Source organism: Kwoniella mangroviensis, assembly GCF_000507465.2.
Source record: "Kwoniella mangroviensis CBS 8507 chromosome 1 map unlocalized Ctg02, whole genome shotgun sequence".
NCBI lineage: Eukaryota > Fungi > Basidiomycota > Tremellomycetes > Tremellales > Cryptococcaceae > Kwoniella > Kwoniella mangrovensis.
Window position 1 is genome coordinate 1844846 of NW_027062534.1, and position 25988 is coordinate 1870833.

Consider the following 25988-nt stretch of genomic DNA (forward strand, 5'->3'; position numbering starts at 1 on the left):
CGACTGACAGACAAGAGAGGGAAGCGTGAAATCACCACATCCTTAAGATAAGAACCAACTTCACCGTTCACGTTGTTTGATCCGACTCGATCCAGAATGTACATGTACACCATCCTCCTTCTTTTCCTCCTGGTATACCCAATGAGTTTGGCCAGACCTGGTGTTCGACTCCCATACAACCCCGACCGAAGATTACTACCTCTCCGACCTCATAGCTCGGATCCCAAACGACCAGTGAAACGAGACGAAGACTGGAGTAGGAGGATGTACTCGCAGGAGGAATTGAGGTTCTGGAGTAGTAGTGAAAAGGATAAAAGGCAATTGAGGTGGGAGCAGCAGATTGCCTATGAAGGGAAGACATTCTTCGATGGGTGAGTGGATGATTCGTCTTGGTAAGATACACGGTTTGTTGAGTGGATTGACTGACATGTTGATGGTTACTCTGACGACTTTTGAATATAGCTGGGAATTCTTTACTCAGCCTGGTATGTACTTTCTCCTGTCTTCATAAAGTAATTAAGCTGATTCAGGACCGCCTTGATATAGATCCTACTCTCGGACGTAAGTGTGACTCTCGCTATATAGGGTTTTGAAGATGTGAAGCAGATTTGCTGATTTACTTCGACTGATAACTCTAACAGTGGTAACGTGAGTGAAATTAGCTCTCCTCTCTAACCTACTTTCATCACCGAAGAATTATGCCTCACTTTTGAAAAACAGATACGTCGATAATTCTACTGCATTCAAGAAAGGTTTGGCATTCTGGACAGGAGATGGGAAACCAGGTATTCAAGTGGGTCTTAGAGCATCGTCAATTTAATTCATATTCCAAATATGATTGGCCGAGCTAAACTGATATGGAGTGTTCACATCCAGGTTGATCACTTCTCGACTACACCGGTCAATACACCCCGAGATTCAGTGAGGATAACTACCAAATCGATGTTTGCCGGGGGACTGTTTATCATTGATATGGCTGTGAGCGTTCGTTCTCCGCACAAGTTGACAGAATTTACTAATTCATTGGGAGTATCTTAGCTTATGCCTTGGGGATGTGGTGTATGGCCAGTTTGTGAGTCTCGAGCCGTTCCATATGTCATCGGGAGCGATATAAGCTAATTCGAATATGTTACTTCTCAATAGTCTGGACTCTGGGATATCAAGCAGAATGGCCAACCGCTGTCAGTTCATCGTCAGAACTCCCGTTTCAAGGAAAGTCTGAGCTGATCAGTAAGTTTGCTATGAATAGGGTGAAATTGATATAGTGGTAAGTAACCTCAGGTCATCTACCGGGATCTCGCCATTGAGAACGCGAGACAAGCTGAGGTGTTCTCCTATCATTGAATATAGGAAGGAATACAGGCTATGACCAACAAGTAGGTCACTGTTGATGATCCCTCTCGGAATGGCATGTAGCCTACTAAAAGTATATCTCGGATTGTAGTCGGTACACCGTGTAAGTCTGCCAATCGAAATGAGATCATCTTGTGAGACGATTGAATGGCTGAGCATCTTAATTTCCATTGTAGTCACACCTTACCCGGATGCGAGATCAATCAAGCTCCAGGAATGTACACTGGTCAACTTGGTGTGAGTCGTCACAAGAACAATCTAACATTTTCAATTGACGCTGACAGGAGAGTGCAGAGTACAAATTGCGATTCAACAACAGGTGAGCAGCTATGATTTTCCCGGGATACTAAAAAGGGGACAATAGGAGCTGATCGTGCGACGATAGGTGGAAGTGGCTGTACGATCGGATCCGACTCGGAAACTTCCTTCGGTATGCCTTTCAACGAAGCTGGAGGAGGGGTATTTGCGATGTTGTGGAACGATAGTGGAGTGAGAATGTGTGAGCGAATTCGTTCATTCTACAGCTTATCTGGAGGTCCCGGTGGACATATAGCTGACAACCGGCGTTGGAATAGGGGATTGGAATCGAGCTCAAATACCCAACGAGTGAACTCAGGTCCCCTCTGTCAGTGGCAATGAAAGCTGATTGTCGGCATTCTTGCAGCATCAAGTCGAACTCTCCTACACCTGATCAATGTAAGCTGCGTTTCGCTCCCAGTTTGCTCGACAGATAGCTTACACAGATTGACACGAGTACAGGGGGCACACCAAGAGCAGCGTGGGACGCTTCGACTTGCGATCCGTATAAATTTTTTCAAGCTCAAGTATTGGTTTTGAATATCGATCTGTGTGGTGAGTCGACATCTGATCGGATAAATCTCAATTGTACTGATAGTGCTGCACCTATAGGTGTGTGGGCAGGTGCCTTGTACGAGAGTGAGTTAAGTATACTTTCTCAACGCGAAAGCTGGAAAAGCTCGACTGACAATGGATTCTCACTGATGTAGCATTCGACTATTGCCCTGGTACTTGTGCAGAATACATTTCCGATCCGGTGAGTAACTATCTCGACGTATACCAATTGATACTGATATCTTATCACTCAACTGTACTCTTTCAGAAAAACCTCAATAACACGGTGATGCTCCTAAATTACATCAAAGTATTCCAACAGACCGGAATCTCGCCCATACCTGAACAAGCTCACGATAATTCCAACTTGACAGGAGCCGGTGGGGATGCACCGTTGAATGCGAGTGAGGTAAATGCCAGCGTGAGGCAGAGTCAAAGTAGTTCGGCGGTCATTCCGAATTCTAGTGGAGGTTCGTCGAGCGGATTGAAAGGGATGAGGATATCCAGTTGGTGGTCTGGATTGATATTGGGAGTTATCATGATTCTGATGATTTGATGATTTGTGACGGTCGATGGGTTTATGATTACAATATGTATAATGAGATGAAAACTGGATGAAATGGTACTAAGGTCACTTAGATCGACTGTACATAGATAGATAGATGGGTTTATAACGAAAAGAACAGTACATGGAGATGGATAAATGAAAGATATGGTTCATGTCAGATATTTTCATTGATAGTTACAGTAGAATCCAAATATGACGGTACATAGATAGACTGATAGAAACACAAAGATTAAAGCTGACTGTTGTTTGATATGTATTAAAGATGAATGAGTTGAATAAATCACGGAGCAGAACAAACGTATATCGATGAGCAAAGTTAAACGCAAGATAAGTTGAAATATAAGAATACAGTTTGATTATATTCGCATTAATTTATTTTAGTGGATCTTGCCATCTCCACCCGTACAGTTCCTAGGTGCTATATGAGAACATTTGACATGCACGATCACTAAAACGATCAAACCGATTTCATCAGTCAAAATGTCTCTTGTTAGTTGTATGATTTGTAGGAATGTGTAAAACAAAGCCGAGGAGTGAGAACATACACCGCCCACTTACGATGACAATCATCACATTGTAGTCCCGCTCTACCACCCATCTTCTTCATGCACACCGCGCACTTCCCACCTCCACCCGGAGCAGGGTTATCATTCTTACTTGGTGACGGGGTAGGGGCCAGTGCCCTAGGAAAGAAAGCGAAAGCGAAAGTCGATGTGACTGGATCGCAGATCGAAGAACCACATCATCGTCAGCTCTATACGAAAATACGAAAAAGTCTTTTTCGATGCGAAAAGCGAAAGGAAACTTACAATTTGACGATAAAGCCTTTTTACCATTGATCAAAGGTACACTATCTTTATCAACCAATGTGAATCTATGCGTCGCCATCGCACTGGTCTTGTTAGGTGATTTGGGTTTTTGGTCTTTACGTTTGATAGGAGTGATGGAAGAAGGTAATGAAGGGATACTTCCAATTTCCGATATCGTCAAATCGACAGTAGCAGTAGCGGTATCATCCTCGACTTTGACCGGGGGAACAGCATTTGAAGGTTTCGGCTCCAAAAGAGTCGTTTCTCGATAATCCAATGGGGGCTGCTGGGAGATAGTTGGGGTAGGATGACCCTTGATAGTCATCGTCGAACCCATCTCCTCATCTGCATGATCCGTGTTTACTTCTGAAGGTGGACCGGGCGTCGCAGCTCTCAGTACAGAAGCTGTCTGAACCGGTTCACCAGAAGCAGATCCACCACCCAGGAAACTCGACCATCCTTGTCCGTTGCCATTACTATCTTTCGCTGAACCAAAGGACGATCCGCTATCTGAAGAAGGCAATAGAGGTTCTTGTCCTATCCGGTACGAATCTCTACATCAGTCTCATCGCCTGTTGCAGAATTGCAGAATGTGTAGATAGTATTTACCTTTGACATCACTACTTGCAGTCTTGAAGGTAAGTATACTATCATTAGGTGTGTAACCCAGATCATTCCATCTGGCAGTTCTCCATTTCTCATTATCATCCATGTGATCATTCCCACTTAGACTAGACGAATTGGATAAAGCTGATGAGGCTCCTTTCCCAGATATATCTAAATGGATCTCAGCCAATTTCCTCAATACTTCCTCTTCATCTTTCCTATCTTTCTCTTCTTCCCCTATTTGATTCATATTGGTTGGATGATCATTTCGATCGCCTCCGTCAAATATCGGCATCGCCCTCTTCCCTCCTCTGTGAACTAGTCTTATCGACCCGACATGCTCGGAAATGGGGTCATCAAGCTTGGATAGTACCTCGACCTCGATCTCACGTAATTTCGTTAACACCTCGGGCATCCTGGGTCGATGGTTCGGGTCTTCCTGAGTACATGACAAGGCCAATGAAATGAGAGCTGGAGGACAGCCGGGCGAAGCTCGGCGGATCACCTCGGATGGATCTGGGGTGAAATGAGGTGCTTGGCGCTAAGTACGGAAGGATGGTATATTTTAGCGTTGTTCTCATCTCGCAATGCTGGTAGTGACTGAAGCAATAATCGAAAGGAGAAGACAGCAACCAATGCTCACCGTGTAAGTCTTGGAATCAACCAATCTCCTCGACATGATCTCAATGAATATTATTCCCAGACTGAACACGTCCGTTGGTAGATCAAAATCCAAGCCATTCATAATCTCTGGACTCATATATCCCTGCGATGAGATTCCATCGTCTCAGTTTGGACGAGCAATTGTGACAGCGTAGGTATTACTCACATCAGTACCGCAATAGGTCATCCTACGCATCTCATCCGCATTCCTCGAAGCGATCCTAGCAAATCCGAAATCTGTAACTTTGACTCTTTCGTTGGACGTAATCAGTAGATTCTCGCCTTTCAGGTCGCGGTGTATACACTATGACAATTGGTATGTCAGCGCTTTGAAAAGGCGTAGTGAAAGCGGGCTAGTAGGTATCGGTATCACTTACCTGCCTAGCGTGAAGATACGCCACCGCCCTCGCTACGTCGGTGGCGAACGATAATCTCAATCTCCAAGGGAAGGGGTGGGAAGATAAGATGTATTGACGTAGATTACCGCGGGGTACGAACTCGGATATGATACTGGTGGTATAATGAGAGGTTAGCCGAAGTTCATTGGTGGGATGGATGGAGCAGATGATTTAAGACGAGCATAAAGGTGATGCAAAGATGTAGGAATTAAAACAACCTCTGAAAATGAGGCCGAGTAACTCACAAGACCCTCCCATCATCCCCTGGAGCTTTTGATAATCCCAAGAACAACACTATATTAGGATGTCTACATTCTCTCATTATCCTCCATTCCCTCTCAAAGTATTTGTGCACCTATAAGCGATAACAGAGAATTGTCTTGACAATCAGCATTGAGAGTACACCGTCGTTGATGATTGGGAAGGTTCACTCACATCATATTCTGTCGAAGGCAGTACCTCCTTAATGGCAATATCGATACCAAGGTAAGAACCTGATCGTGATTCAAGTCAGCCTAAAGTCCTTCCGAAGACCGAAGGGCAGAGAGGGAAGATGACTTGATCTCACCTTTATATACTGATCCGAAAGAACCTGCTCCTAATCTCTGACTCCACTGTATGTCCTCATACTATCCGACAGACCCATCTTGTCAATACAGGTCCGTCATAAATGAGATATTGGGTATACTCACAGGTATGATATCAAAGTCCATCTTGGGTTGTGCTGCTATACATATGAGAACGTTCAGGTCTTCGTAAACTACCTATTTTCTTGAGATAAGCTAAGTCGTCGTCGTCTTTGTCTATCTAGGTCTGTCTTCGAACTGATCGTTGCCGATACCGAATGAATAGTGATTTCTCCAGTCATTCAATGACTGATCGCTGACCATTGATGGTGATTGATAATGATTGATGATGTCAGTGTCAGTCTAGCAACTCACGAGCCATTCCCTCATCTCTTTGACCCATCCTTGTGACATGAAACAAGGTTCCTTCATCACGCACACAGATATTTCCCCGGCTGGAGTGTTTCACATTTGAATCGCATTCGATCCAATGCGAGTATTGGGTGAAAGCTTGCTCACAGCATCATTTATACCCAGATATATATCCTCTTGTCTACACTATCATCGGACTATGCGTAGTCCTGCTATGAGGTCTAGCTGCTGTCTATACATTACCAATGGTTTCATTCGGTAAGTGAAGGTGAAAGAAGATCTTTTACTATCGCACGGACCGAGGTAAGGGGTACGACCTGTTTCTTCCCTGTCATATTGAGTAATCAAAGCTTTGGTCATTCCACAAAGTCAAGTACGTTCAGTTGTTCATTTCGTTCGAAAAGTGCCGAGAGAGGATATATTCACGGATGCATCAAGCGAATTGAAACCATCGAAATGTACATGATACTGGACGCTACGTTATATGTAACTTACTCTACGTTCGCTCTTATATGGTGCACGGCGGAGTCGACCGATGGATCGACCCAATCGATCGCTTGTACTCGTGGGATGGCAGGGGATATACGAAAGTATCTTATCCAGAGTTGACAATTTCTTCTCCTCAACACTGTTACGCACATCCTGCACACTTTCCCCAGTGATACTGACCGTCGGTTGAGTTCTCGCTCTTCTCTCCGAAATGCCATTGAGCAACTCCAAATTCAATTCCGAAATCAACCTCGCTCCTTCTTCATTACCATTATCTTCATTTACACTTTGGAATCTACCATCTACACCTTCCTTGTAATTCCATAATACACCTTGATCAATCGACATCAACTTGCGCTGGACGGTCGTCTCTCTGTCGATTGAAAGCTCACATGTGAGATTTTTGTAATCTGTGCAAGTCCTGTGGACCGACTGAGTCTTCTCATCCCATTTGACTCTGATATACCCTCGCGATCGCTCCGTCGTAGAGAAATCACTTTAGACTTAGATTCAGCTTCAGGGATGTACAAATCCGTCATCCACATTTTATTTCTACATTGACTTTCTATCCCTATACTCTTAAATCCAGAGACCACATCTCTGGGCTCAATGACTCAAACCAACTATCTCTTGGGGAAAGAACATACATCTCATTTTTGTTCATGAGTTCGACGTTACTCAAATCACAGCTTATCTGTCCTTTCACTGGAATGTGTTGATCGCGCCAATGGACCGTCCCTTCATACGTGGTTTTGGGCAATTCGATCGTCACTTCCCTACTGGTCAGCAACTTTGCCGTCATGTTAGGGCGACGAGGAACTTGAAAAGTCGAGATGGTGGGTTGAAGAGCCAATACTCGTCCTATAGGCCATGCGTTGTCGAAGTGGATAGCACCGCCTGTTAATTTGTTCATGAATAATCTGGCATTGTACCCTTCCGAGTCAGTCGGATTGTCAAAGCTTGAGGACATTTTATGACTATAAAAGACACCCGAAAAAGATTGTCTGGTAAACAATCGAAACGACAATCGATAATCGATGTCAGCGCTTATATATCAACTGGGCTAATCTTTCTCTGTTATGACTGCTGCGGTTCTTCGGATATGAGAAAGGCGATCAGCATAGCTGTGTATGTCATGGTCAAATAGAAGCAAGTAAATGTGAGTGCTTCCTATACAAAAGGATTACAAAGGATGCTCAAAGGTCCTTGGAACTTATGAATAATGTGAAAGTGCGGTTTCTCTTGGCAACGTGATAGATGAATCATACAGTAATTCATCAACAAACACCATGATTTTCATCATACAACATTATGGTACATACAATATCGTGACACAGAGTCTACCATGTGCACTAGCTCCTCTTTTGACCACCTTGATGTCTTAAAAATGACTTGCTTATCGGACCATTCCTGTTCCCACTTCTAATCATCCGTCATCTTGGCCGGTACGAAGAACGTCATTACACCTCCAGCTTCGTTCAGCTCGCCTAGAACGTTGTCAGCTGGTTTATCGCCTCGAATCAACTCGGAAGGTGAAGCTCACCTATATACACATAAGCTATCAGACAATGATCTTCGCATATGCCTGTTGAACATTGTCAGCTGTTGGCCTGTTATCCACGTCCGTTAAATTGACAACTGACATGCGATAGCTGCCCCTCCCACTAAATGCGAAGTAAGAAATTTCAGAAAGCCTTTGATGGCCACTGTGACGGTAAACATCTGATCGGGAGGTGGAGGAGGCTGATCATCGTCGTTCGCTATATCGTCGTCGACTGTCAGCTGAATATACTAAGATGACACGAAAGCTGACGAATCAACTGACTATTGCTAGAAGGTACACTGAGATCATTCCATGTAGTCGTCAGATTTACTCGAGGTGCTTTCGCAGTCAGTTCCAACCTTCCTTCCTATGGTTGAGGGGTGTATCAGTATTAGCTACTGTACCTCTGTCAGAATCGCTTAGAATGAAGAATCAGTCAGTCAGAAAAAGACCCACATGATTCGCAGATACTTTGACATCGTCCGCCATGTGACTCAATCTCGACACTATGTTTCGTAATTCTAGCAAATTCGGTAAGACGACATGGATCTACGGGTGTGTTTAGATTTATTAACATGAGCTCTGTGTCATTAGTCGCCTGTCGTGTCTATGGAAAAAGCTCACGTCAGGCTGGGGACATAATGGTTCGTTCAACTCCGCCTGCCTCCTCGCTGAAAGTATCTTGACTGGTATTTCATGAGTGATCGACATCGGTTTTCTTTGCGCCTAAATTCGATCGCAGAGTGAAAGAAGGCATCAGCGTAGTCCCATAGAAGGTCTCACCGTAGCTCACTGTGTATCCGCGTATCTCAAAAGACCATATAGGTTGTTGACCCTTCTTATTCAACTTGAGCGTAACATCCGATTCGGTCAATGCAGCGGTCGATCTCGATTCGTTTATACTTCCAACTATAAATACGGAATATCAGCTTTGCTCTTATCTCTAGATGCAACGAATGGCGCCAAGCTGATCCACTGACCTGAACTATCTGCACTCCGCAATATTTTCAGTAGAGAGTCCAGATGAAGTTCCACCCATATCTCATTATTCGCATTTGACTCAATCTTATATGCATCGAACAGTGTTGACTATATTGTGGGTGGAGGATCAGCTATCGGACTAAGTCATAGATCGTCGTCACGGCCTACCACTTTGACTTGTCTATAAAGATGATAGATGTCAGCCGAATTGTATCTCGATCAACGCAATGTTCAGCTGATACTGACGACCATACTTGTACACCCGTCGAGCTTTCGTTTCCTGGAACGATGAAGTGAACTTGCTCAGGTGATAATCTGATGACGCATGATCGCGCTAATGCAGCCAATGATCTTGTGATTTCTGGAGGAAAATTGTATCAGTTTTAGGATCAGCTGAGAGGAATCGTCATCGAGTGTACGTGTACACGCTTCCTACAGCTGATTCGCACTCACTGTGTAACAAAGCTACATTGGATATACCTGTCCTGAACCTCATCTCTTCCTTTACTGTGTCCCCTTTCACGCTAGACCAACACCGGTGTCCTCGCTTGTTGTACTATATCGATCGAGGATCGGATTAATGGTTCTACTATGCTGTCTGAATGACTGCTCGTCCCGTTCCGTCTCGTCTCGTCAATCCAGGGGGCTGACAGTGAGTCTGAGGCCAGTCAAAGGTGCAAGTAAAAGTCAAAGTAATGTAGTTTCCTTTTGATGGTCCAGTCAACCACTTTCTTCACTCTGACTTTCACGCGTTGAGATGAGTGTGATGGTCTGCCTCCACTCCCCACTCCACCGCTTGTCTAACTCGACCTCCCACTTAAACCCCCCCTCTTCTCTCCATCTCCATTTGATCCCGCTGATCTACGCGGTTCACCTTGTTTGTGGGTTAGTGGGTTGGTGGTGGTCGTCATAGTGCACAGCCTACATCCCAGATCCCACATCACAGCAACACCACTTTCTCACGTAGATCCTCAATCATCAATTAGACTTCACTTCGACTTGTCTTCATATCCACTACCGAATCGCCCAACCTAACAATCATCATGTGAGTAGCTCCATGTAGACTAGTGCATCGAGATCGGACAGTGTAGCTGACAACTCTCAACTTCCTTCCTCGACAGGTCCGCAGAACCTTATGACCCATACATCCCGGCTGGAAGTTCCGCTCCTGCCCTAGGAGGAGCAGGTGGGCAAGGTGGTACAGGTGGTGGTCAACAGAATAAGAAGGTGGGTCATACTTTAGACGACTTCGGGACCTGCGTAGGACGATGAATAGGGGCTAATGATTCGACTATCTCTATCTAAATACAACTACATCTCAACATCTTCACTGCGAACGGATATGCACCTGCCCATACCGCATACCTTAATCGCTCGCGAACATGCTTCAATGCCGACTCTGCACCGATAGATCGCCGCTATCCAACAACAAATTGATGAGACGGTCAACACGATGCACGATAATATCCAAAGAGTAGCTGAGAGAGGAGAGAGATTGGATGCTCTGCAAGACAAGACTGGTGAGTGGGAGTTTACAATCTCGCCGAACGGAGAAATTGTGTCAAAGTGTCGACACTCCATGGCTGCCATGTGAATTGACTGATTGGGCGGGCGCCACTTGAGGCGAGTGGGCCAGTAGCGATGTGCTATTCCTGTGCATTGGAGGTAGAATTACATTACATTACTTCGAATTTCCTCACAATCTTCATGTCAACTTTTTTCACCTATATCGGTATTATCAATGGCTAATTACGTCATATTCCACAGATACTCTCGCAGTCTCAGCCCAAGGGTTCAGAAGAGGTGCCAACCGAGTCCGCAAACAAATGTGGTGGAAGGACATGAAGATGAGAATCATCATCGGTGTAGGTATAGCGGTATTAATCATCATCATTGTCGTTCCTATCGTCAAAGCGTGAGTGAACATCTATACCCAACATAATTGGGTCTCCCTTTCGATCAATCAGTTTACATCTTAAGATGGACGATACTGACTTTTCGATTTCGAATATAGTGTTCAAGGTAAATAAACGAATACACTTCTCGACGATTTGGTACCTTTTCTGTTCGAGTTAATCTGAAAGATAAACGAGTCATGAAAGATGAAAGGTAGATGACCTAGGAGATATCGGCGCGGAGGGCGGTGGATAGGAAAATTCTTTTTCAACTTGACCTTTTATCTGTTCGTTCTCCTCATATACCCAAATTCTCTTCCATTTGATGTATTTTAGTATTTGCTTTTGCTTTCGCCATCGTCAACGCTGTCTTCGTTTACTCACTTGAACGAGGTCAAACCGCCTGGGCCTGGACTAAAGCAACATTGCATACCTTATGATTGCGTATTGTGATCTACTGACAATTGATTAGATTGGTCTGATATTGACTTAGACCCGGGATGGTTATTATCAATATAGCCAGATCGGTCTCAAGCTTAATGACTACGTACTGACGAATACCACGACATCAAATTTCATCAATTTTCCTTCGTCTAGCTACATAAAGATCATAAACAATGATGCAAAGCGTTTAGCAAGTGACAAAAGTGCTTCACAGAGAACCAATCCGATTTCAATCATTCTATCATGATATTAATCCCATCCTACCATTATCTCCTTCCTTGATAATCCCAATCTCACTCTACCACCAAAGACCAAAACCCTTCGTACAGTATCATCCACTGTTCATATACTAATTATTCATTATCACCTCTCCATCCAAACCATCTAATCCCCAACCCACTCGCACTCCCGCTAACCCTACGATCATCGTTACCCTGCTCTTCACCCTCATTCTGATCCCATCAACCACCAGGCATAGGCATCGTCGTCTGATGAGATCTAGTAGCGGTAGCAGTGGACGTAGACGCGTGTTCCCCATAACGATCCCTGGGTCCAATCGGTCTATCCCTATCTCTATCCCTTTCTCTATGACTTCTAACCCTATTAGATCTTCTCTCATCAGTCGAACTGGCACTAGCTTCCCTTGATGATTCATTCATCGATAGCCCTCCACCTCCGCCGTAATTTTCCCTCATCCTAGATGATATACCGTGTCCAACAGATCTATGAGATCTACTACTACTAGAATCATGTACAGAGGGAGTAAGGAAGTTCGGCGTGGGAGTGGCAAATGCCATACTAGGTAAACCAGGCACCTGTGCGCTTATATTATCGATGTTTGAAGATGATCTTAAAGCAGGTGCAGATCCTCTACGATATACATAACCCTGTGTATGATTCGTGCCCATACTCGTGTTTGTATGGTGTTGATGTTGGTGGTGATCATGGATGAAAGGTGGCGAGGAAGTTCCAGGAACTGTTATAGAGCTAGTAGAGGAAGAACCGGAATCACGCCGAGTAGAAGTCGAGTCGCTCTCCACTCCACCGTTGATGGACACGAAATAGACCTCGTTGAGGTATCGACGAAGTTCGTCAACTTTGTTTCCTGAGAATACACAGAAAGCAGATCGTTGGTGATCGGTAAAGTTCTACGGGGAAGGAAGTCATACGTTAGCTTACATGTTTGAACATGGCAAACATCGTTTGTTGATGACGGCATGCAAACCGCAAGGACCGATCCCCAAGTCTTACTCACATCAGGCGGAGCCCTACAGAAATGTTGCAATTCCTTCTTCTTGAACGAGCTAACTCCAGTCAAACTAAGATGTTTCAGATGAGGTAACCTATTCAACATGTAGGATATAGCTTTGATCGATAGGTTATCACAATACGACAGGTGAATACGTTCCAGGGCGGTATACCGATCTACAAGAGCATAGATTGATTCATCGGTTATCTTGATGACCTGTACAAGCACAGATATCAACATCAACACAGATTTCAATGTTGAGCGATCATAATTATGTTATACAGAATCACTTTACTCACTTTGACCAGTCCCACTCTTCTTAGTTTAGGCATATTCACACCTAGTTCCATTATCGATTCATCGGTCAATAGATCGCAACATGCCAAATCAATATATCTCAATCGGTTACAAGCTTTCGCCAGGCGTGTTATACCGGAGTCTGTAATTCTGTAGAGTATAAGGATAAATATGATAAGCAAAATCTTCAGTCTTGCGACATGGGCATTTCATTTTCAAGAATTGCATCCAATCAAGATAGGATGTTAGGCCAAAACTCACAATCTGACATGACCCAAATGTAAATAATGTAAATGTTTCCCCAATTTTTCTATACTCTCCAGCGATTCATTCGTGAGATTGGAGCATTTGGTCAACGTCAACGTCCTCAATTTCGGTGCATTACTAATCAAGTTTTCTATAGCCTTGTCTCCGAGGTTGGAGCATCCCGTGAAATCCACTACTCTCAGATGATCTAGATGATTCATCTTGGGTCGAAGTGTGAGCGCAGTTGTGGTTCCTTGGAATTCTCCTTCGACGACAGGTCGGGCCGTATGATCTTGATCCTGATTTTGGTCTAATCCAATACTCTTAGCTAACATTGATAACTGCTCATCCGTCATATATTTCAAATCTATCAAGTTCGGTATACAACCTTCATCAAGTTCCGTACAATTGTTCAGTTTCAATTCCCGCAGGTAAGGTAAGTTTAGGAAAATCGTGAATACCGTGGAGTTCGTGATCGACAGGACATCTTGTAAATCCAATTCGAGGAGGAGCGTACAATGCTGGACGAATGGGATGAGGGAATGAGAAGTGAGTCGATGACATTTCGAGAATTTTGCCTAACGACAATGAGCAAAACGAAACGAAACGAAACGAAGCAAATCAGCATGAATCGATGTAATCAAGGTGAATTAAAAGATGTGTCTGTGAGATAACCGGATCTCTGATGATAAGCAATAAAGCTTGTACTCACCCTTCTGAGCAATCTACATCCCTCACCCAAAGCTCTAACCCCCTCATCACCTATCAACCTACAATCCGACAAATTGACCGCCTGCAATTTCCCACAACTCCTTGCCAGCTCTTCCAACACTCCATCATCGACCTGAGGTATCCCACTGAGATCTATCGATACCAAATCATGTAAGTGACTGATAACGTGACTTATCGCCCTGGAAGATAATCCAACACAATTTGATACAGTCAATCTCTCTAATCTTGTACAAGCTGATAATCTCAAAAAGAGCATATCTGTCAGAGTATTGGACAGATGAGTGAGATGAAGTCGACGGATTGTAGTCGCGTAAGGTAATGTGGTTGTTCTTCCTTCAGGAGGCGAGACTACTCGAATGAGAGAAGCGAGGTTTATGATAGAGCTTATTTGAGGTCGGGTCCATATCATTGGGAAGGCACAGAGACACCATGAGCGAGAGACGAGTAAAGCAGATAAGAGTGATTTATTATCGGGCAACAGGCGTAGTATCTATAAGTGACGTTCCAAATCAATACTATATCAGCTAAGAGCGAACAGGGGCGATCACATATGTATATAGTAGTGATTGCTTACTTACTTGAACCAATAACTCAGGAGGTAACCTCCCTGCCAACCCTTCCTCCTCCTCCTTACCTTTACCCTTTCCTTTATCTGACGGTCCAGTCATATCCAACCATGATTTCGCCTCTTTCACATCATCTATCGTACCACTATCCTCTTCGCCATCAGAGATGGAGATATCCGATATGGACGTACTGCTCGGCGTAGCGGTGTATATCCTCCTTCCCCTTGATGAATCGTTATACCTCCTTGAGGAAGAGGATCCGACCCTGGTCCGATCAGCGTCGGGGGATGAGATTGATAATTCTGATAGGGAAGGGATGAGTGAGAGGCGACGAGGGATAGGTGAGTATATCTCCTGAGGAGGTTGAGGTCGACGAGACATGGTGGGAAGGTCGGAGGTCGGAGGAAGAAGGGTTATGTTGATAGTTGCTTTACTAAGCAGAAGATTCTAGCTTCACTTCCTGACAGTGTATACAAGATAATGACCAGCCAGATGACTGCGACCTAAGCTCTAATGAGCGATGTATATGGATTCGCTGTAGTGGTCGTATATGTGTTTCCTTTGTCGAGTCGTCGGTGACAGAATGAAAAGGTCGTGTTTTTGACAAAGACGATATGATGGTGATTCACAGCCGGCGGAATATACCGGACTACTCGTACATGGGAGGTCTGAATGAATTTCATGAATCTTCAGCACATCGGTAGTCTGAGTCTTGGCTGGTTGAAGACCAAGCTGTGCAGGGAGAGTGCACCAGTGAGTAGGTAGTGTGTTGATCTGTATATCTTGTACAATTGAAAGAATGGAACAAAGCTGGACCACCGTCATCATAGCTTAACGTCACCGTCCCACACAAAGAACCCAAGAACGTAAAAAAGACAGGGTAAAAAGGCTAAATCACACTAGTCAACTTCGTACAAAGAAATCCATCCATTTCATCAATGCTTCTCTTCAAATGACCTGGGTGAGCAAGCATGCATCTGCATTACGGTCATCTATGAATCTATATCCCAGCAACTTTGGCATATGCAGCCGGGTTCAATCTCCTATGTATAGCTTTAATAACGTACAGAGGGAAAGATGAAACGGCGACTATGATGATCACTTTATATACGAATTGCTTGGACAGGACAAACGAGAGATCTATATGAGTCGCACAACAAGCATCAGCATTAATCCTGTCCCAGGTCAACAACCTAATTGATTCGGTTCTGGAAATCAACGATGGGATAAACCAGACTCACCGAAATAAGCAGGTAAAACAGCCATACTTCCAAAATAAATCATCGCCGTTCCCAATTCACTTAAAATCATATAACTATGCCATGTAGTCACTTCTAGCGCAACCATGATCAATTCGTTGATCACCAAGGCTGAGAAAGATATAGCCACTATATGCAGGAATTCTGATTCGAATAGAAGTAACGATAAAAGCATGATGATTCCTCCTTGATATACCGAGATCAACAACCATGTGAAGAAGGTTTTATACGATAACGATCGCCCCTATAATCGTGAACACACCAGTCAGCCTCTTCCTCTAACTTTATGCCCATTTCAGCTCAGATGGCGACGTACCTTCGTGAGCTCTTTGTACAACTCTGGGTAGAGGAGAGCCAAATCTTCATTTACATCTTTATCCAACACTAACGAGAAAACCGGTGCCATAGTATACAGCGTGGCATATCCAACTTGAAGCCAACCTTGGTACAATGCAATAGCTAGAAGTATACCCCGGTCAGATACATGTATCGCACAATGGGCGGAGGGAAAGAAAATCCAACTTACGAGCGAAGAAGAAGATGCTGCTAAACACAGCTTGAATAACAGCTATGATCAACCCTCTATGTATGACGAACTGACTCAATTTCGCCGATCGCTTGTACGAGTTTCTGCCATGCCAAAGCAGTAATTTAGTAAGGTAGGAAAATTGATTGATGGAGAAATCGGCTGATAAAGAAGCTTGTTTCCCTTCTTTCCCTACTATACCGACGCCTAGCCGATCCGAACAAGTTAGCTGAGAGTCTCTCATCGTCCCATGTTTCGATAGCTAATATGAATTTTCGAGAGAAACTCACCAACATCAGCAGCCTGAATCATGCTAACGTCATTCCCACCATCTCCAATACAGCATACGGTCTTCTTTGTGAATTCTCTTATCAACCTTGCAACATCTGCTTTTTGAGTAGGAGAGCATCGACAGGCTACAACGGCTGGAAGCTGGGTTGCCAGGTGTATGAACTCGGGTCGGAAGCGGTCCAGGCAGAGCTATTTGTATAACGCTAACACGTCAGGGAACAAGGTTGTACAGTGAGAAGGATGCGATCTGGGGTGTTACAAGTTCGGTAAAAGCGGAATTACTTACCTGTAATGACTCCCCATCGATCACCAAACAAGCATCTAGCTTCGCACTAAGGAAATCCAACATGTCTCTCACTTGGTCCGATGATTTTACTGGATCGTATGTGGATAGGCATCAGTCAACGATCGTAATGTCTACAATCACATATAATAACCTCAGATGAGGGAGATGGATCCTGCGGGATATAAAAGTGAGGTTGAATCGTCGGCGAATCCACTCACACTTTGCAACCTGATGGATATACTGCCCCCTCCCAACCAATTTACTAGAAACCGCAATATTCGTCGCCGTCTCAATCTTATCTCCAGTCAACATCCAAATTTTCAATCCAGCATTTCTCAAAAGTTCCAACGTAGATTTGACATCTTCTTGTAACTTATCTTCTACTCCCGTTAACGCAAGGAGCTCTAACTCATTTTCCAACAAATCCGAAACGACCTTGTTGATTTGGATTTGCCTTTCTTCACCTGCGACTAATTGAGCGGATTTATACCTCTTGTCAAATTCCATGAAGGTCCCTTCAGACAATTTCTTTCTTCCAAGTACCAATGTTCTTAAACCCTCTCTAGCCATATTGCCACATTCTTCTTCTAACCAGTCATTCTTCTGAACGAGTTTAGCCATGATTGTATCGGCTCCTTTCTGGACAAACGTGATGTTACCACTTGATCTTTCGCGGACTATTATGCCCATTCTCTTGGATTCGGATGTGAATGGGAATATGTATAGTATATCATATGTGTATTCCGAGCCACTAGTAGATCGAAGAATCATCGAAGTTCGATCTCGGTGAACCAGTCGTACTCCGACGGACTCGACCCATTGGACGATAGCTACTTCGTCGGGAGAGGAGGCTTGGTAGGTGATCGAACCGTCATCATTGGTGACGGGAGTAACCTAAATTTACAATCAGCATCGAGAACGACGAATCAAGTGAGGATATGGAAACATACGTTGTGACATGTAGCCAGAGCCAATACCGCATCTCTTACTCGAGATGACATATCTCTTCGACCACGTCCAGGAGCGGTGGTCATCGAGCTTTTCCTGCGTTCGACTAAGGTAAGTTGTCATTAGCACACGCTTTACCTTGCGTGCCCTTCATACTCACTCGCACCATCCTGTTCATTCAGCGCTTGAGCGACTAGATGTGCAACTTCGTCCATTGAATCCCATCCGAAGACAAGTGTACCCATATGTAGTTTCTTCAGTTCCATTTCTGATATCGAAATGATAAGCGAGCTTGACTATATACCTTGTAGGTGGTAGCTTACCATTTCTAGTCAAAGTACCAGTCTTATCACTGAGCAGATATTCCACCCTTCCCAGTTCTTCGGGTAGTGTTGATGTCCTAACGATAGTCTCTGGTATTTCTGGATCGGTATGTATCTGGTGCGCGTAAACGGTTTTACCCATGTCTAGGTTGACTCGTAGACTATCGACAAATCAGCTGTCATTCGTTCCTATCGATAAGAAAACAGCTCACCTGATGGGGATGATCGATGAGAACAAGATTAAAAACCTGAAGACATAGATATACCATTGACCTCTGAATCCATTTAGAGCTACCAGGAAGACGGAAAGTGCGAATGTGACGGTACATAGGATCTACGCCATGTATATCCCCGCTGTCAGCCTTCCATTGATATCCCAAGGGAGACGGTACGGTAAATCACCTTGGCCATTCTGTTTACTTCCTTTTCCAAAGTACCCATCTTCGTCTCCGGTTCACTAGTATTCAACACCGCTCTAGTCTCTTTACCCGTATACACCACCAATCCAACGGCTGATCCAGCTGCTAATACTGTATTTGCCCATAAAACATTTTCGACGGATAGAGGTATAGATTGATCTTCTTGAGGACCTGGACTAAGTGAACGTAAAGTGAGAATACCATAAAAAGTATGTATGTCCTTAATAGGTGGATCGGCTATTGTACAGCGACATTGGATGAGCTAGATCTCACGAATACAATAATGACAGCTCACCGTATAAACTTCCTTCAGCTGAACCAACGGTCTTTTCACCCATTTTCTGCGTTTCCCCTACAGCCACTTTCAACTTCCAATCTGTTTCCCCGTCTAGCTGATCCGTTCGGATAAAACATGTACCTTCCTCCTCACTCGTAGTTAACAATACCATGTCGGCAGGTATCCGCTGGTTCTTCTCTAGTAAAACCATATCGCCGACTTTGATTGATGAAGCTGGAGTGGAACGAGTTTGAGGTCTGGGTAAAGATGGCGATATAGGTTGGTCCTCGCCTACTAAGTGAGCATGGTGTGGGATAGGTGAAGGTGGTTGAGGGAGTAAGACGAGGTATCGAGTCGAGTTAGCTTCTCGATCACGTAGGTACCGCTGATAGTCATCATATGCTTCTTTACCCATCGTGACTGCTAAGACGAAAGCCAGAGGTGCAACGTATGTAACGATGTAGCCTAGAGGAGAGGGATCAGTACCGAATTCTGAAACTGACTTTGAGTGAGTAGATGAAGGGGGAGTTGCTTACCAATCTTCAGAGCGGGTATGAACTGTGATAAAGCTACAACCAGAAAGTAAAAGTTGAAGAAGAACTTGAACTGTTCATAAAATACCAGCGGCAGGAACGTTATTATACTATATTTCTGATTCCGTACTACATTCGGCGGAAAAGGTGATTTCGATGAAGCTAGACATCAACAGGACATCAGTAAGCTCAAATATGATTCCGAAAAGAAGGAGGTAGCTCACTGTTCTGCAGGGGTATCGTCCTCGAGCCATTCTTGCTTTTTCCTGCTGACGGTGGGAAGTCCGATCTCGGCAGCTACACAACAGTCAGCCAGACACCATCGAGGACGAAGGTGTCGATTAGCTCACCTCGTTCTGCTCCTCTATCCCGTCCATCCCATTATACCCCAACAGCGCTTCTTCCTCATCCGCATCGCTCACTCGCTTCTTCTTTCCCTTGCCGTGACCTGGTGCCAGTCTACTCCGACTGGTGGAGTCAGAGTTGCCGTTCGACTGAGAAGTCATTGATGGCGCGGAGAATGAGGAGCGCTGGGAGAGAGTCTGAAGAGGGTAAGAGGAGGAGGGTGAGGGACGAGACATGCCTGTTGGTGGGTTCAACCGGAAGGCATGACGGTGCGAAATGTAAAGAAGCGGGATGGAATGAGAGCAGTTTTCGATTCGTCGATGGGCTAAAGGCTACTGAAGAATACAGCGCTTTTATCGAAGTGTACGAGATGAAGCAGGTTTCAGTCCTTGTGCTCAGTGATGATGTTGAACTTGACTTGCTGCAATGCAATCAATCACCTTGACTTGGCAACTTGAAACGTCAACATGGGTGACCACGGACATCCACCCAATGTCCGCATTGAACCTCAGCCGGCAATTTTGATGTCAACGTATCCGATCATAGAAACAACACCTGAAACTGGGCAAAACATCAATTCAACAAATTCATCAAATCCCATCTCGCCAATTACTCGTACCATAAACTTGTAGTATACCCATAACATCTTCATATACCTCCCAGAACCCTAGAGGAGATGATCACTCCTCTCCCTCAGCCTGGCCCTTCTCAACCTACGTATCCGTGTGTTATCACCGCCAATCGAAAAGGGAAAGAACGAGCCTCCTCCCAATACTTCGCCCCCTCACCACTCGAAGATTCCGGTTGGCCACCTGCAAGGGAAAGTGAGCGATGGACGACCTCGGAGCTATGGAAGAGGAGTAGAGCAAGGGCTAAATCAGATAAGGCCTCTTGGGATTATGGTATGTTCCTCTTGTATTGCTGGTCCTGTGAGGCAAGGGGTACTGACGTAATCTCTTCATGCCGAATAGTATTGACCAGCGGAGTGGCTGGAGGAATAGCTGGGTGTGTGGTGAGTACTAAACCAATATGATTACTTTGATGCTCGCTGATAGCTCTATATATCTAGGCAAAAACAGCTATAGCCCCATTGGATAGGGTGAAGATATTGTTTCAAACCAGTAATGCGGATTTTCGGAAATATGCAGGTCAGTATCCCTCCATCGCACTATGAGTCCCAAACTGATATGATATCTCTAGGTACTCCTCTCGGCCTGATACATGCTACTGGTATGATCTACCGGACGTCAGGTATACGGGGTTTATTTCAAGGTCATTCAGCCACGTTGATGAGGATATTTCCATATGCTGGGATAAAATACATGTTGTACGATTGGATGGAAAGGGTATGTCTCAATACTCCTTTACAGACCTTTCCTCAGTCAGTGCTGATGATATTGCCACTCATAGATACTGATACCCACACCTGAGCAAAGATCACCCTGGCGATTCTTTGTAGCAGGAGCCACCTCGGGTAAGTCCAGCACCCCTCGTCCCCGTTTTCTTGCTAACCTTGACTCCAACTAACAGGTGTCGCCTCCGTACTTTGTACATACCCTCTCGAACTGATCCGTGTTCGTCTAGCATACCAAACCAAACTATCCGAACGGACCTCACTCTTACAAGCTGTCAAATCGATATATCACGAGAACGATGTTGTTCACTCGCGGAAAAACAATATATCACCTTTCATCCGATCTATACCCCTATACCCCTTCTACCGCGGTTTCTCGATAACCATACTAGGTATGATCCCTTACGCTGGTGTTTCATTTCTCACCTATGGTACTCTCAAGAAGCATGCCCCGGAATATGTACCATACCTTAGAGATAGACCAACAATGCGAGATCTTAGTTGTGGAGCTATAGCAGGAGCGGTCAGTCAAACTGCTAGTTATCCTTTTGAAGTGATCAGGAGGAGGATGCAAGTTGGTGGTACGTTAGGTAATGGAGGGATCAACCCAAGACAAGCTATACAGAACATATATCAGGCGAAGGGCTGGAGAGGGTTCTTTATAGGGCTCAGTATCGGCTACATAAAGGTTATACCTATGACCAGGTGAGTCTTCTTACTGTTCTGACTTGAGATGAATAGGAGAAGGAGTGAGGAGTAGAGGGAGAAGGAGGGAGAAGGATGTCAGGCAAGGCTGAGGCGCGAAGGGCAACTACGGAGGAAGAACAAGTAGCGAGTACGCGATGGACGTCGAGGCGGACAGGGAGAGACGCAGGCGATAAGGAAGACAAGGCGAAGGGATATAGGGTGAAAGGGGGGGCAAGGTTGGGAAATATGATGTATCGGGGGATTTGGGTGGTATGGAAATGAAAGGCAAGGGAAGAGGAGAAGACAGAGACGGCAAAGAGAGGTGAATAGAAGAAGTAGAAAGGAGACATCGAATTCATAGGGGGTGGTCCGGGTAAATGGAATAAATAGGAGGAGAAAGGCGTCATCGGTTTACTTGTTTAATGATTTACGAAACCCTCAGATATGAGCTAACGGATGTTGGATTTACTAGTATTGCGTTTGCTACTTGGCAGTTGTTGAAGCGCTCTTGGGACCTATAGCGGGATACTCTCTATCCGGAGGAGAAGAATGGTATTCACGGCATCTTGTTATAAATATTGCATCAACGCCATAGAATTGCATGAATCCGGTTTTCGAATTTGCAGCTCAAAATCAGTTCAAGTCATTGATGATGTATGAATCTTCTTGCATAGTGTTGAAGGGTACCGACTTTTCATCTTCATAGGAAAAAGGTTTTCATTCGATGAAAGAAATTGTCCGCCTACCCAAGAATGAACTGCTTACATTGCTCGGCGCAAACTCGTATGAGTCTATCCCCTGATGATGACCCATACGAAAACGACAAGACCGTCACATTGGCCCAGTGTAGTAAGCGGGTGACTTTGAGCTGTTACCCTTCCTCACGTTGGAATGTATGCTTTGGTCGGTGGAAAACAAGGGCGTAAGATCCAGTTGCCCACCTACGTGTGCGTTGAGAGAAATTTTGGGGAAGATAGATTTATTGCACTACGATACAATACGCCTTCTGAGAAGATTTGTGCATATCTCTCAATCCCTCAACTTATCATCACCGACCTCAATATGGAGAGACCTGGAATCATATATAGAGCGATCTCAACTTATTCCCTGAGCTCTACTGACTAGCTTGCCTGGAAATATGTGAAGTATGGATGACCTATGTCTATTGTCGTGTACTGTATCTGTTCGTTGTCACCCACTCTTATATCTTGATATGCATCTTGTATGATTCCCAAAGAGAACAACGTATTCTATACCGAATATTCACAACGTTGAATTGTATATAAAATTACAACTAGAAACTGACCAAAGAAAAAGAAAAACCAGAAATCAAAGAATCAAAAACGAAGACCGAAACCTCTTATCCGCATAAGCAGAAAGTCATGTTCTCTTTGCCCGGTGCCTATCTGTATCACCTCTGACTATGCCTCTATCTCGATGCACAGCTGCTCGTCGCCGCCGTCTATACCAACGCCAATCTACCTTTACCCAACCCACTCTTGAAATTCCTCATCCCACCTACTCTACTAGCCGCCTCTGTCCTTTGGATCTGAGCGAACGCCTCGAGTATATGCCCAGGGAGGAGAGGCTGTCGTGCCGAAGGGGGAGGAGCGAATAACGATATAGGTTGATTGGATGTACTCTTCTTATTTTCATTACCATCGTCCAATTTTAACTTCTTACTGTTATTAGGTGAAGTTTCGTTGGTCGATTTCCTCTTGACAGGCGAGGTGTTCCTTTCGGATTGAGGTTTGGTCAATTCCAGACTTTCTCTCAGTTCCAATGCGGTAACACATAATGATCTGACCATCTCGAAGGAGAGGAAACCGAGGATATCGATGATATCGTCATTGGGTTTGACGTCGAGGTAGGCTGAAAAGTTGACGAATTCTCGGAATCGTCGTGCTGGTAGATGAATGTTATCAGCTATGGCTACAGTGAGAAGAGGAGACGAAGAAGGCAGAGATGAAATCCAGATAACGAGGAGAGATTTTGGACTCACCTTTCCTGTACGTGAAGCTCGCTTGACGACAATCCGAATAATGCACATACTCATCCTTTGTCATCTTCTTCGTTATCTCGTCGGCGTCCTATGGTGTTCAACGTCGACTGAGTCAGCTGAAATTCCATCTGGTACATGCATTCAACGCACCCTAAGACGTTGCATACTATCTTGATGAGCCTGTATCTCATCTTCGTCCTCTTCCTCATCATCGTCCCTGTTCTGCTTGCTTGGGAGGGTGCGGAGGTAATCGGAGAATGGAGTGAGCAATTCCCAGGGGAGTTTCATCATTGTTTTTCGACCTTTCGCGGCCGCTTTGTCTGATAAAGAGTATCAGAGTCAGCCCCCGATACAAGGATATTCCTGATGGACTTACCATCTGCGCCTTCCACTTCCAACTCTACATCTCCACCTCTCTCTTCATCCTCTTTCGCTCTTTTTCTTACATCTTTCCATGATAGATATGTCCTCAGCCTGTTCACCTTCCCTCGATCATCTCGGATGAGGAATATGAGGTCTTCGGCAGAGAGGAAACGAGATGAGCGGAGGTGGGTAAGAAGACGGGCTCGAGTGACCTGAGAGATGTACCGGGTGAGCTTGCGTTCTGTGGGTTTTCAACGAGGAGATATCTTAGAGGATGGGAGGTAGAGGCAAGGCGAAGGGGAGCGAGACCGGGTATGGTAGAACGAAGCAAGTGAATGTAAACTCACAATCTCTATTATCTGTCCTCTGACTATATCTTCCACCAATCTGACTGTCTCCGGCAACGGATCCTGGACTTCGCCAAACACGAACATCTATGAAAGTCAAAACAAGTTAGCGTTTATGTTTACGATATTGTCCATTCCCCTTTGCTACTTTACATCGTTCATCTATACTCCATGATCACTTCTCCTCTCACGATCGACCCTTTCCACTCCCTTCCGCACTATTCCGACAACCCACACACCCTTATCCCCTCCTTCCACCCCTCTCGCCGCTCGTTCGTTCGTTTACTCGTACTCACCATCTGACTGATCTCGCTCGTATATTTGTATTCGCTCCCCTTCTCTTTCTGATCCTTCTTTTTCTTTCCTCCTGCACCAGATCCTGATCCTTTCTTCTTCTCATCTTCACTCTCATTCTCCTCGTCCTCTTCTTCTTCCGCGGGCGGAGGGGGCGTGGGTGATTTACGTTTGGTAATCGATGGACCGGCCGTAGGTGATGGTGTATTGATGGTCATTCCGTTGAGAGGTTTAAGAGGTGGCAAGGCTAATGAAGATGACATTGTTGATGTGGGCTTATAGCTAAGAAGTTTGGTCGTAGAAGAATGTTATATATGGTTGAGGGACGTTGATGGTAGATTATTCTAGGTGATCCAAACAACTTGGGAAATTGGTTGTTCGCCTATTGGATCCGAATGATGGTGAATGATCGATCTCATCCAATGTTCTAATTCCAATGATCCTATTCCAACTTGACAACAGTGATAAGATGTTCCGAGTCGATCCTTGCTCTACTTTATATTCTACTTTGTCCGGATATCCTGTAGGGTGTGGGAGAGAGAGTGAACAAAGGATGGTATGATGGTATGATATGTTGTGGATATCTTGTGGAGCGTATTGATCCGCGTGAATCTGATCCAGTGACTCAGCTAGGTGCACTGCTTATTCGATTCTACCCTTTGTTCTTGTCCTTATCTATGGTTCGACCAGGAAAAAGGTTGGAAATGATCGGGCAAGTCGATGTTCTCTTCGTGGATAAGTTCAGGTATACGATAAGTAGACACAGTAGCCAAGTATGTTTTTCCAGGTCGATATGGAGAGAGGCAGAGGGTTTATAAGGATAGACCGAGACTGTGCGTGGTGGGTGATGGGGTGTTGGTGCGGTGGGTGAAAGATGCCAAAGGATGTTTCGATTGGTTTCCTTTCGTTTGGAAAAAGACTAAGCGAACGTCAATCTGATCTGCTACCCGAACCTGATGATGATGATGATGATGATGATGATGATGGGCTTGACCGAGTTACCGGATGACGATGACGATGACTTTAGCCTGAACTAACGAGCTGTGTGTTAACTAGCAGGCGAGTACAGCAATAATGATCATTAAAGCAAGTGATAGAAAGAGAC

General features: G+C 44.8%; 9 protein-coding genes across 9 annotated transcripts; 3 read left to right on the forward strand and 6 right to left on the reverse strand.

Moving 5' to 3' along the window:
• Window positions 1-96: 96 nt before the first annotated feature.
• On the forward strand, window positions 97-2761 carry I203_105795 (uncharacterized protein; the record flags this gene model as incomplete). The annotated part of the gene is made up of 19 exons (XM_065517838.1): window positions 97-371; window positions 463-485; window positions 547-561; window positions 642-648; window positions 721-793; window positions 877-978; window positions 1039-1072; window positions 1144-1181; window positions 1250-1267; window positions 1351-1376; window positions 1530-1590; window positions 1648-1672; window positions 1739-1852; window positions 1929-1959; window positions 2018-2049; window positions 2113-2205; window positions 2263-2289; window positions 2361-2407; window positions 2474-2761. The coding sequence occupies 19 exons, from the start codon at window positions 97-99 to the stop codon at window positions 2759-2761; spliced, it is 1329 nt and encodes a 442-aa protein (XP_065373142.1).
• Window positions 2762-3150: 389 nt separating this feature from the next.
• On the reverse strand, window positions 3151-5962 carry I203_105796 (uncharacterized protein; the record flags this gene model as incomplete). The annotated part of the gene is made up of 11 exons (XM_019144949.2): window positions 3151-3221; window positions 3332-3490; window positions 3583-4119; window positions 4192-4729; window positions 4832-4954; window positions 5018-5155; window positions 5229-5361; window positions 5495-5604; window positions 5685-5743; window positions 5818-5878; window positions 5942-5962. 11 exons carry the CDS (start codon window positions 5960-5962, stop codon window positions 3151-3153), a joined length of 1950 nt encoding a protein of 649 aa, XP_019006284.2.
• Window positions 5963-6667: 705 nt separating this feature from the next.
• Window positions 6668-7646, reverse strand: I203_105797 (uncharacterized protein; the record flags this gene model as incomplete). The annotated part of the gene is made up of 3 exons (XM_065517839.1): window positions 6668-7049; window positions 7110-7172; window positions 7324-7646. 3 exons carry the CDS (start codon window positions 7644-7646, stop codon window positions 6668-6670), a joined length of 768 nt encoding a protein of 255 aa, XP_065373143.1.
• A 452-nt stretch (window positions 7647-8098) lies between these two features.
• Window positions 8099-9696, reverse strand: I203_105798 (uncharacterized protein; the record flags this gene model as incomplete). Its single annotated transcript, XM_065517840.1, has 11 exons — window positions 8099-8163; window positions 8220-8261; window positions 8320-8436; window positions 8502-8586; window positions 8676-8768; window positions 8844-8945; window positions 9013-9128; window positions 9200-9308; window positions 9369-9381; window positions 9447-9561; window positions 9654-9696. 11 exons carry the CDS (start codon window positions 9694-9696, stop codon window positions 8099-8101), a joined length of 900 nt encoding a protein of 299 aa, XP_065373144.1.
• An 84-nt stretch (window positions 9697-9780) lies between these two features.
• Window positions 9781-11119, forward strand: I203_105799 (uncharacterized protein; the record flags this gene model as incomplete). Its single annotated transcript, XM_019144951.2, has 5 exons — window positions 9781-9852; window positions 10187-10245; window positions 10322-10427; window positions 10612-10720; window positions 10968-11119. The coding sequence occupies 5 exons, from the start codon at window positions 9781-9783 to the stop codon at window positions 11117-11119; spliced, it is 498 nt and encodes a 165-aa protein (XP_019006286.2).
• An 881-nt stretch (window positions 11120-12000) lies between these two features.
• I203_105800 (uncharacterized protein) lies at window positions 12001-15010 on the reverse strand (the record flags this gene model as incomplete). Its single annotated transcript, XM_019144952.1, has 6 exons — window positions 12001-12687; window positions 12795-13004; window positions 13088-13235; window positions 13347-13909; window positions 14044-14553; window positions 14642-15010. The coding sequence occupies 6 exons, from the start codon at window positions 15008-15010 to the stop codon at window positions 12001-12003; spliced, it is 2487 nt and encodes an 828-aa protein (XP_019006287.1).
• Window positions 15011-15629: 619 nt separating this feature from the next.
• I203_105801 (uncharacterized protein) lies at window positions 15630-20072 on the reverse strand (the record flags this gene model as incomplete). The annotated part of the gene is made up of 16 exons (XM_019144953.1): window positions 15630-15769; window positions 15871-16132; window positions 16205-16347; window positions 16415-16621; window positions 16705-16894; window positions 16992-17080; window positions 17210-17885; window positions 17942-18045; window positions 18100-18207; window positions 18263-18423; window positions 18475-18596; window positions 18665-18918; window positions 18977-19423; window positions 19495-19653; window positions 19716-19788; window positions 19842-20072. The coding sequence occupies 16 exons, from the start codon at window positions 20070-20072 to the stop codon at window positions 15630-15632; spliced, it is 3366 nt and encodes a 1121-aa protein (XP_019006288.1).
• A 440-nt stretch (window positions 20073-20512) lies between these two features.
• I203_105802 (uncharacterized protein) lies at window positions 20513-22398 on the forward strand (the record flags this gene model as incomplete). The annotated part of the gene is made up of 7 exons (XM_019144954.2): window positions 20513-20738; window positions 20808-20848; window positions 20906-20984; window positions 21037-21182; window positions 21247-21310; window positions 21367-21895; window positions 22350-22398. 7 exons carry the CDS (start codon window positions 20513-20515, stop codon window positions 22396-22398), a joined length of 1134 nt encoding a protein of 377 aa, XP_019006289.2.
• A 941-nt stretch (window positions 22399-23339) lies between these two features.
• I203_105803 (uncharacterized protein) lies at window positions 23340-25146 on the reverse strand (the record flags this gene model as incomplete). The annotated part of the gene is made up of 6 exons (XM_019144955.1): window positions 23340-23782; window positions 23880-23967; window positions 24030-24199; window positions 24256-24454; window positions 24590-24676; window positions 24886-25146. 6 exons carry the CDS (start codon window positions 25144-25146, stop codon window positions 23340-23342), a joined length of 1248 nt encoding a protein of 415 aa, XP_019006290.1.
• Between the last annotated feature and the right edge of the window lie 842 nt (window positions 25147-25988).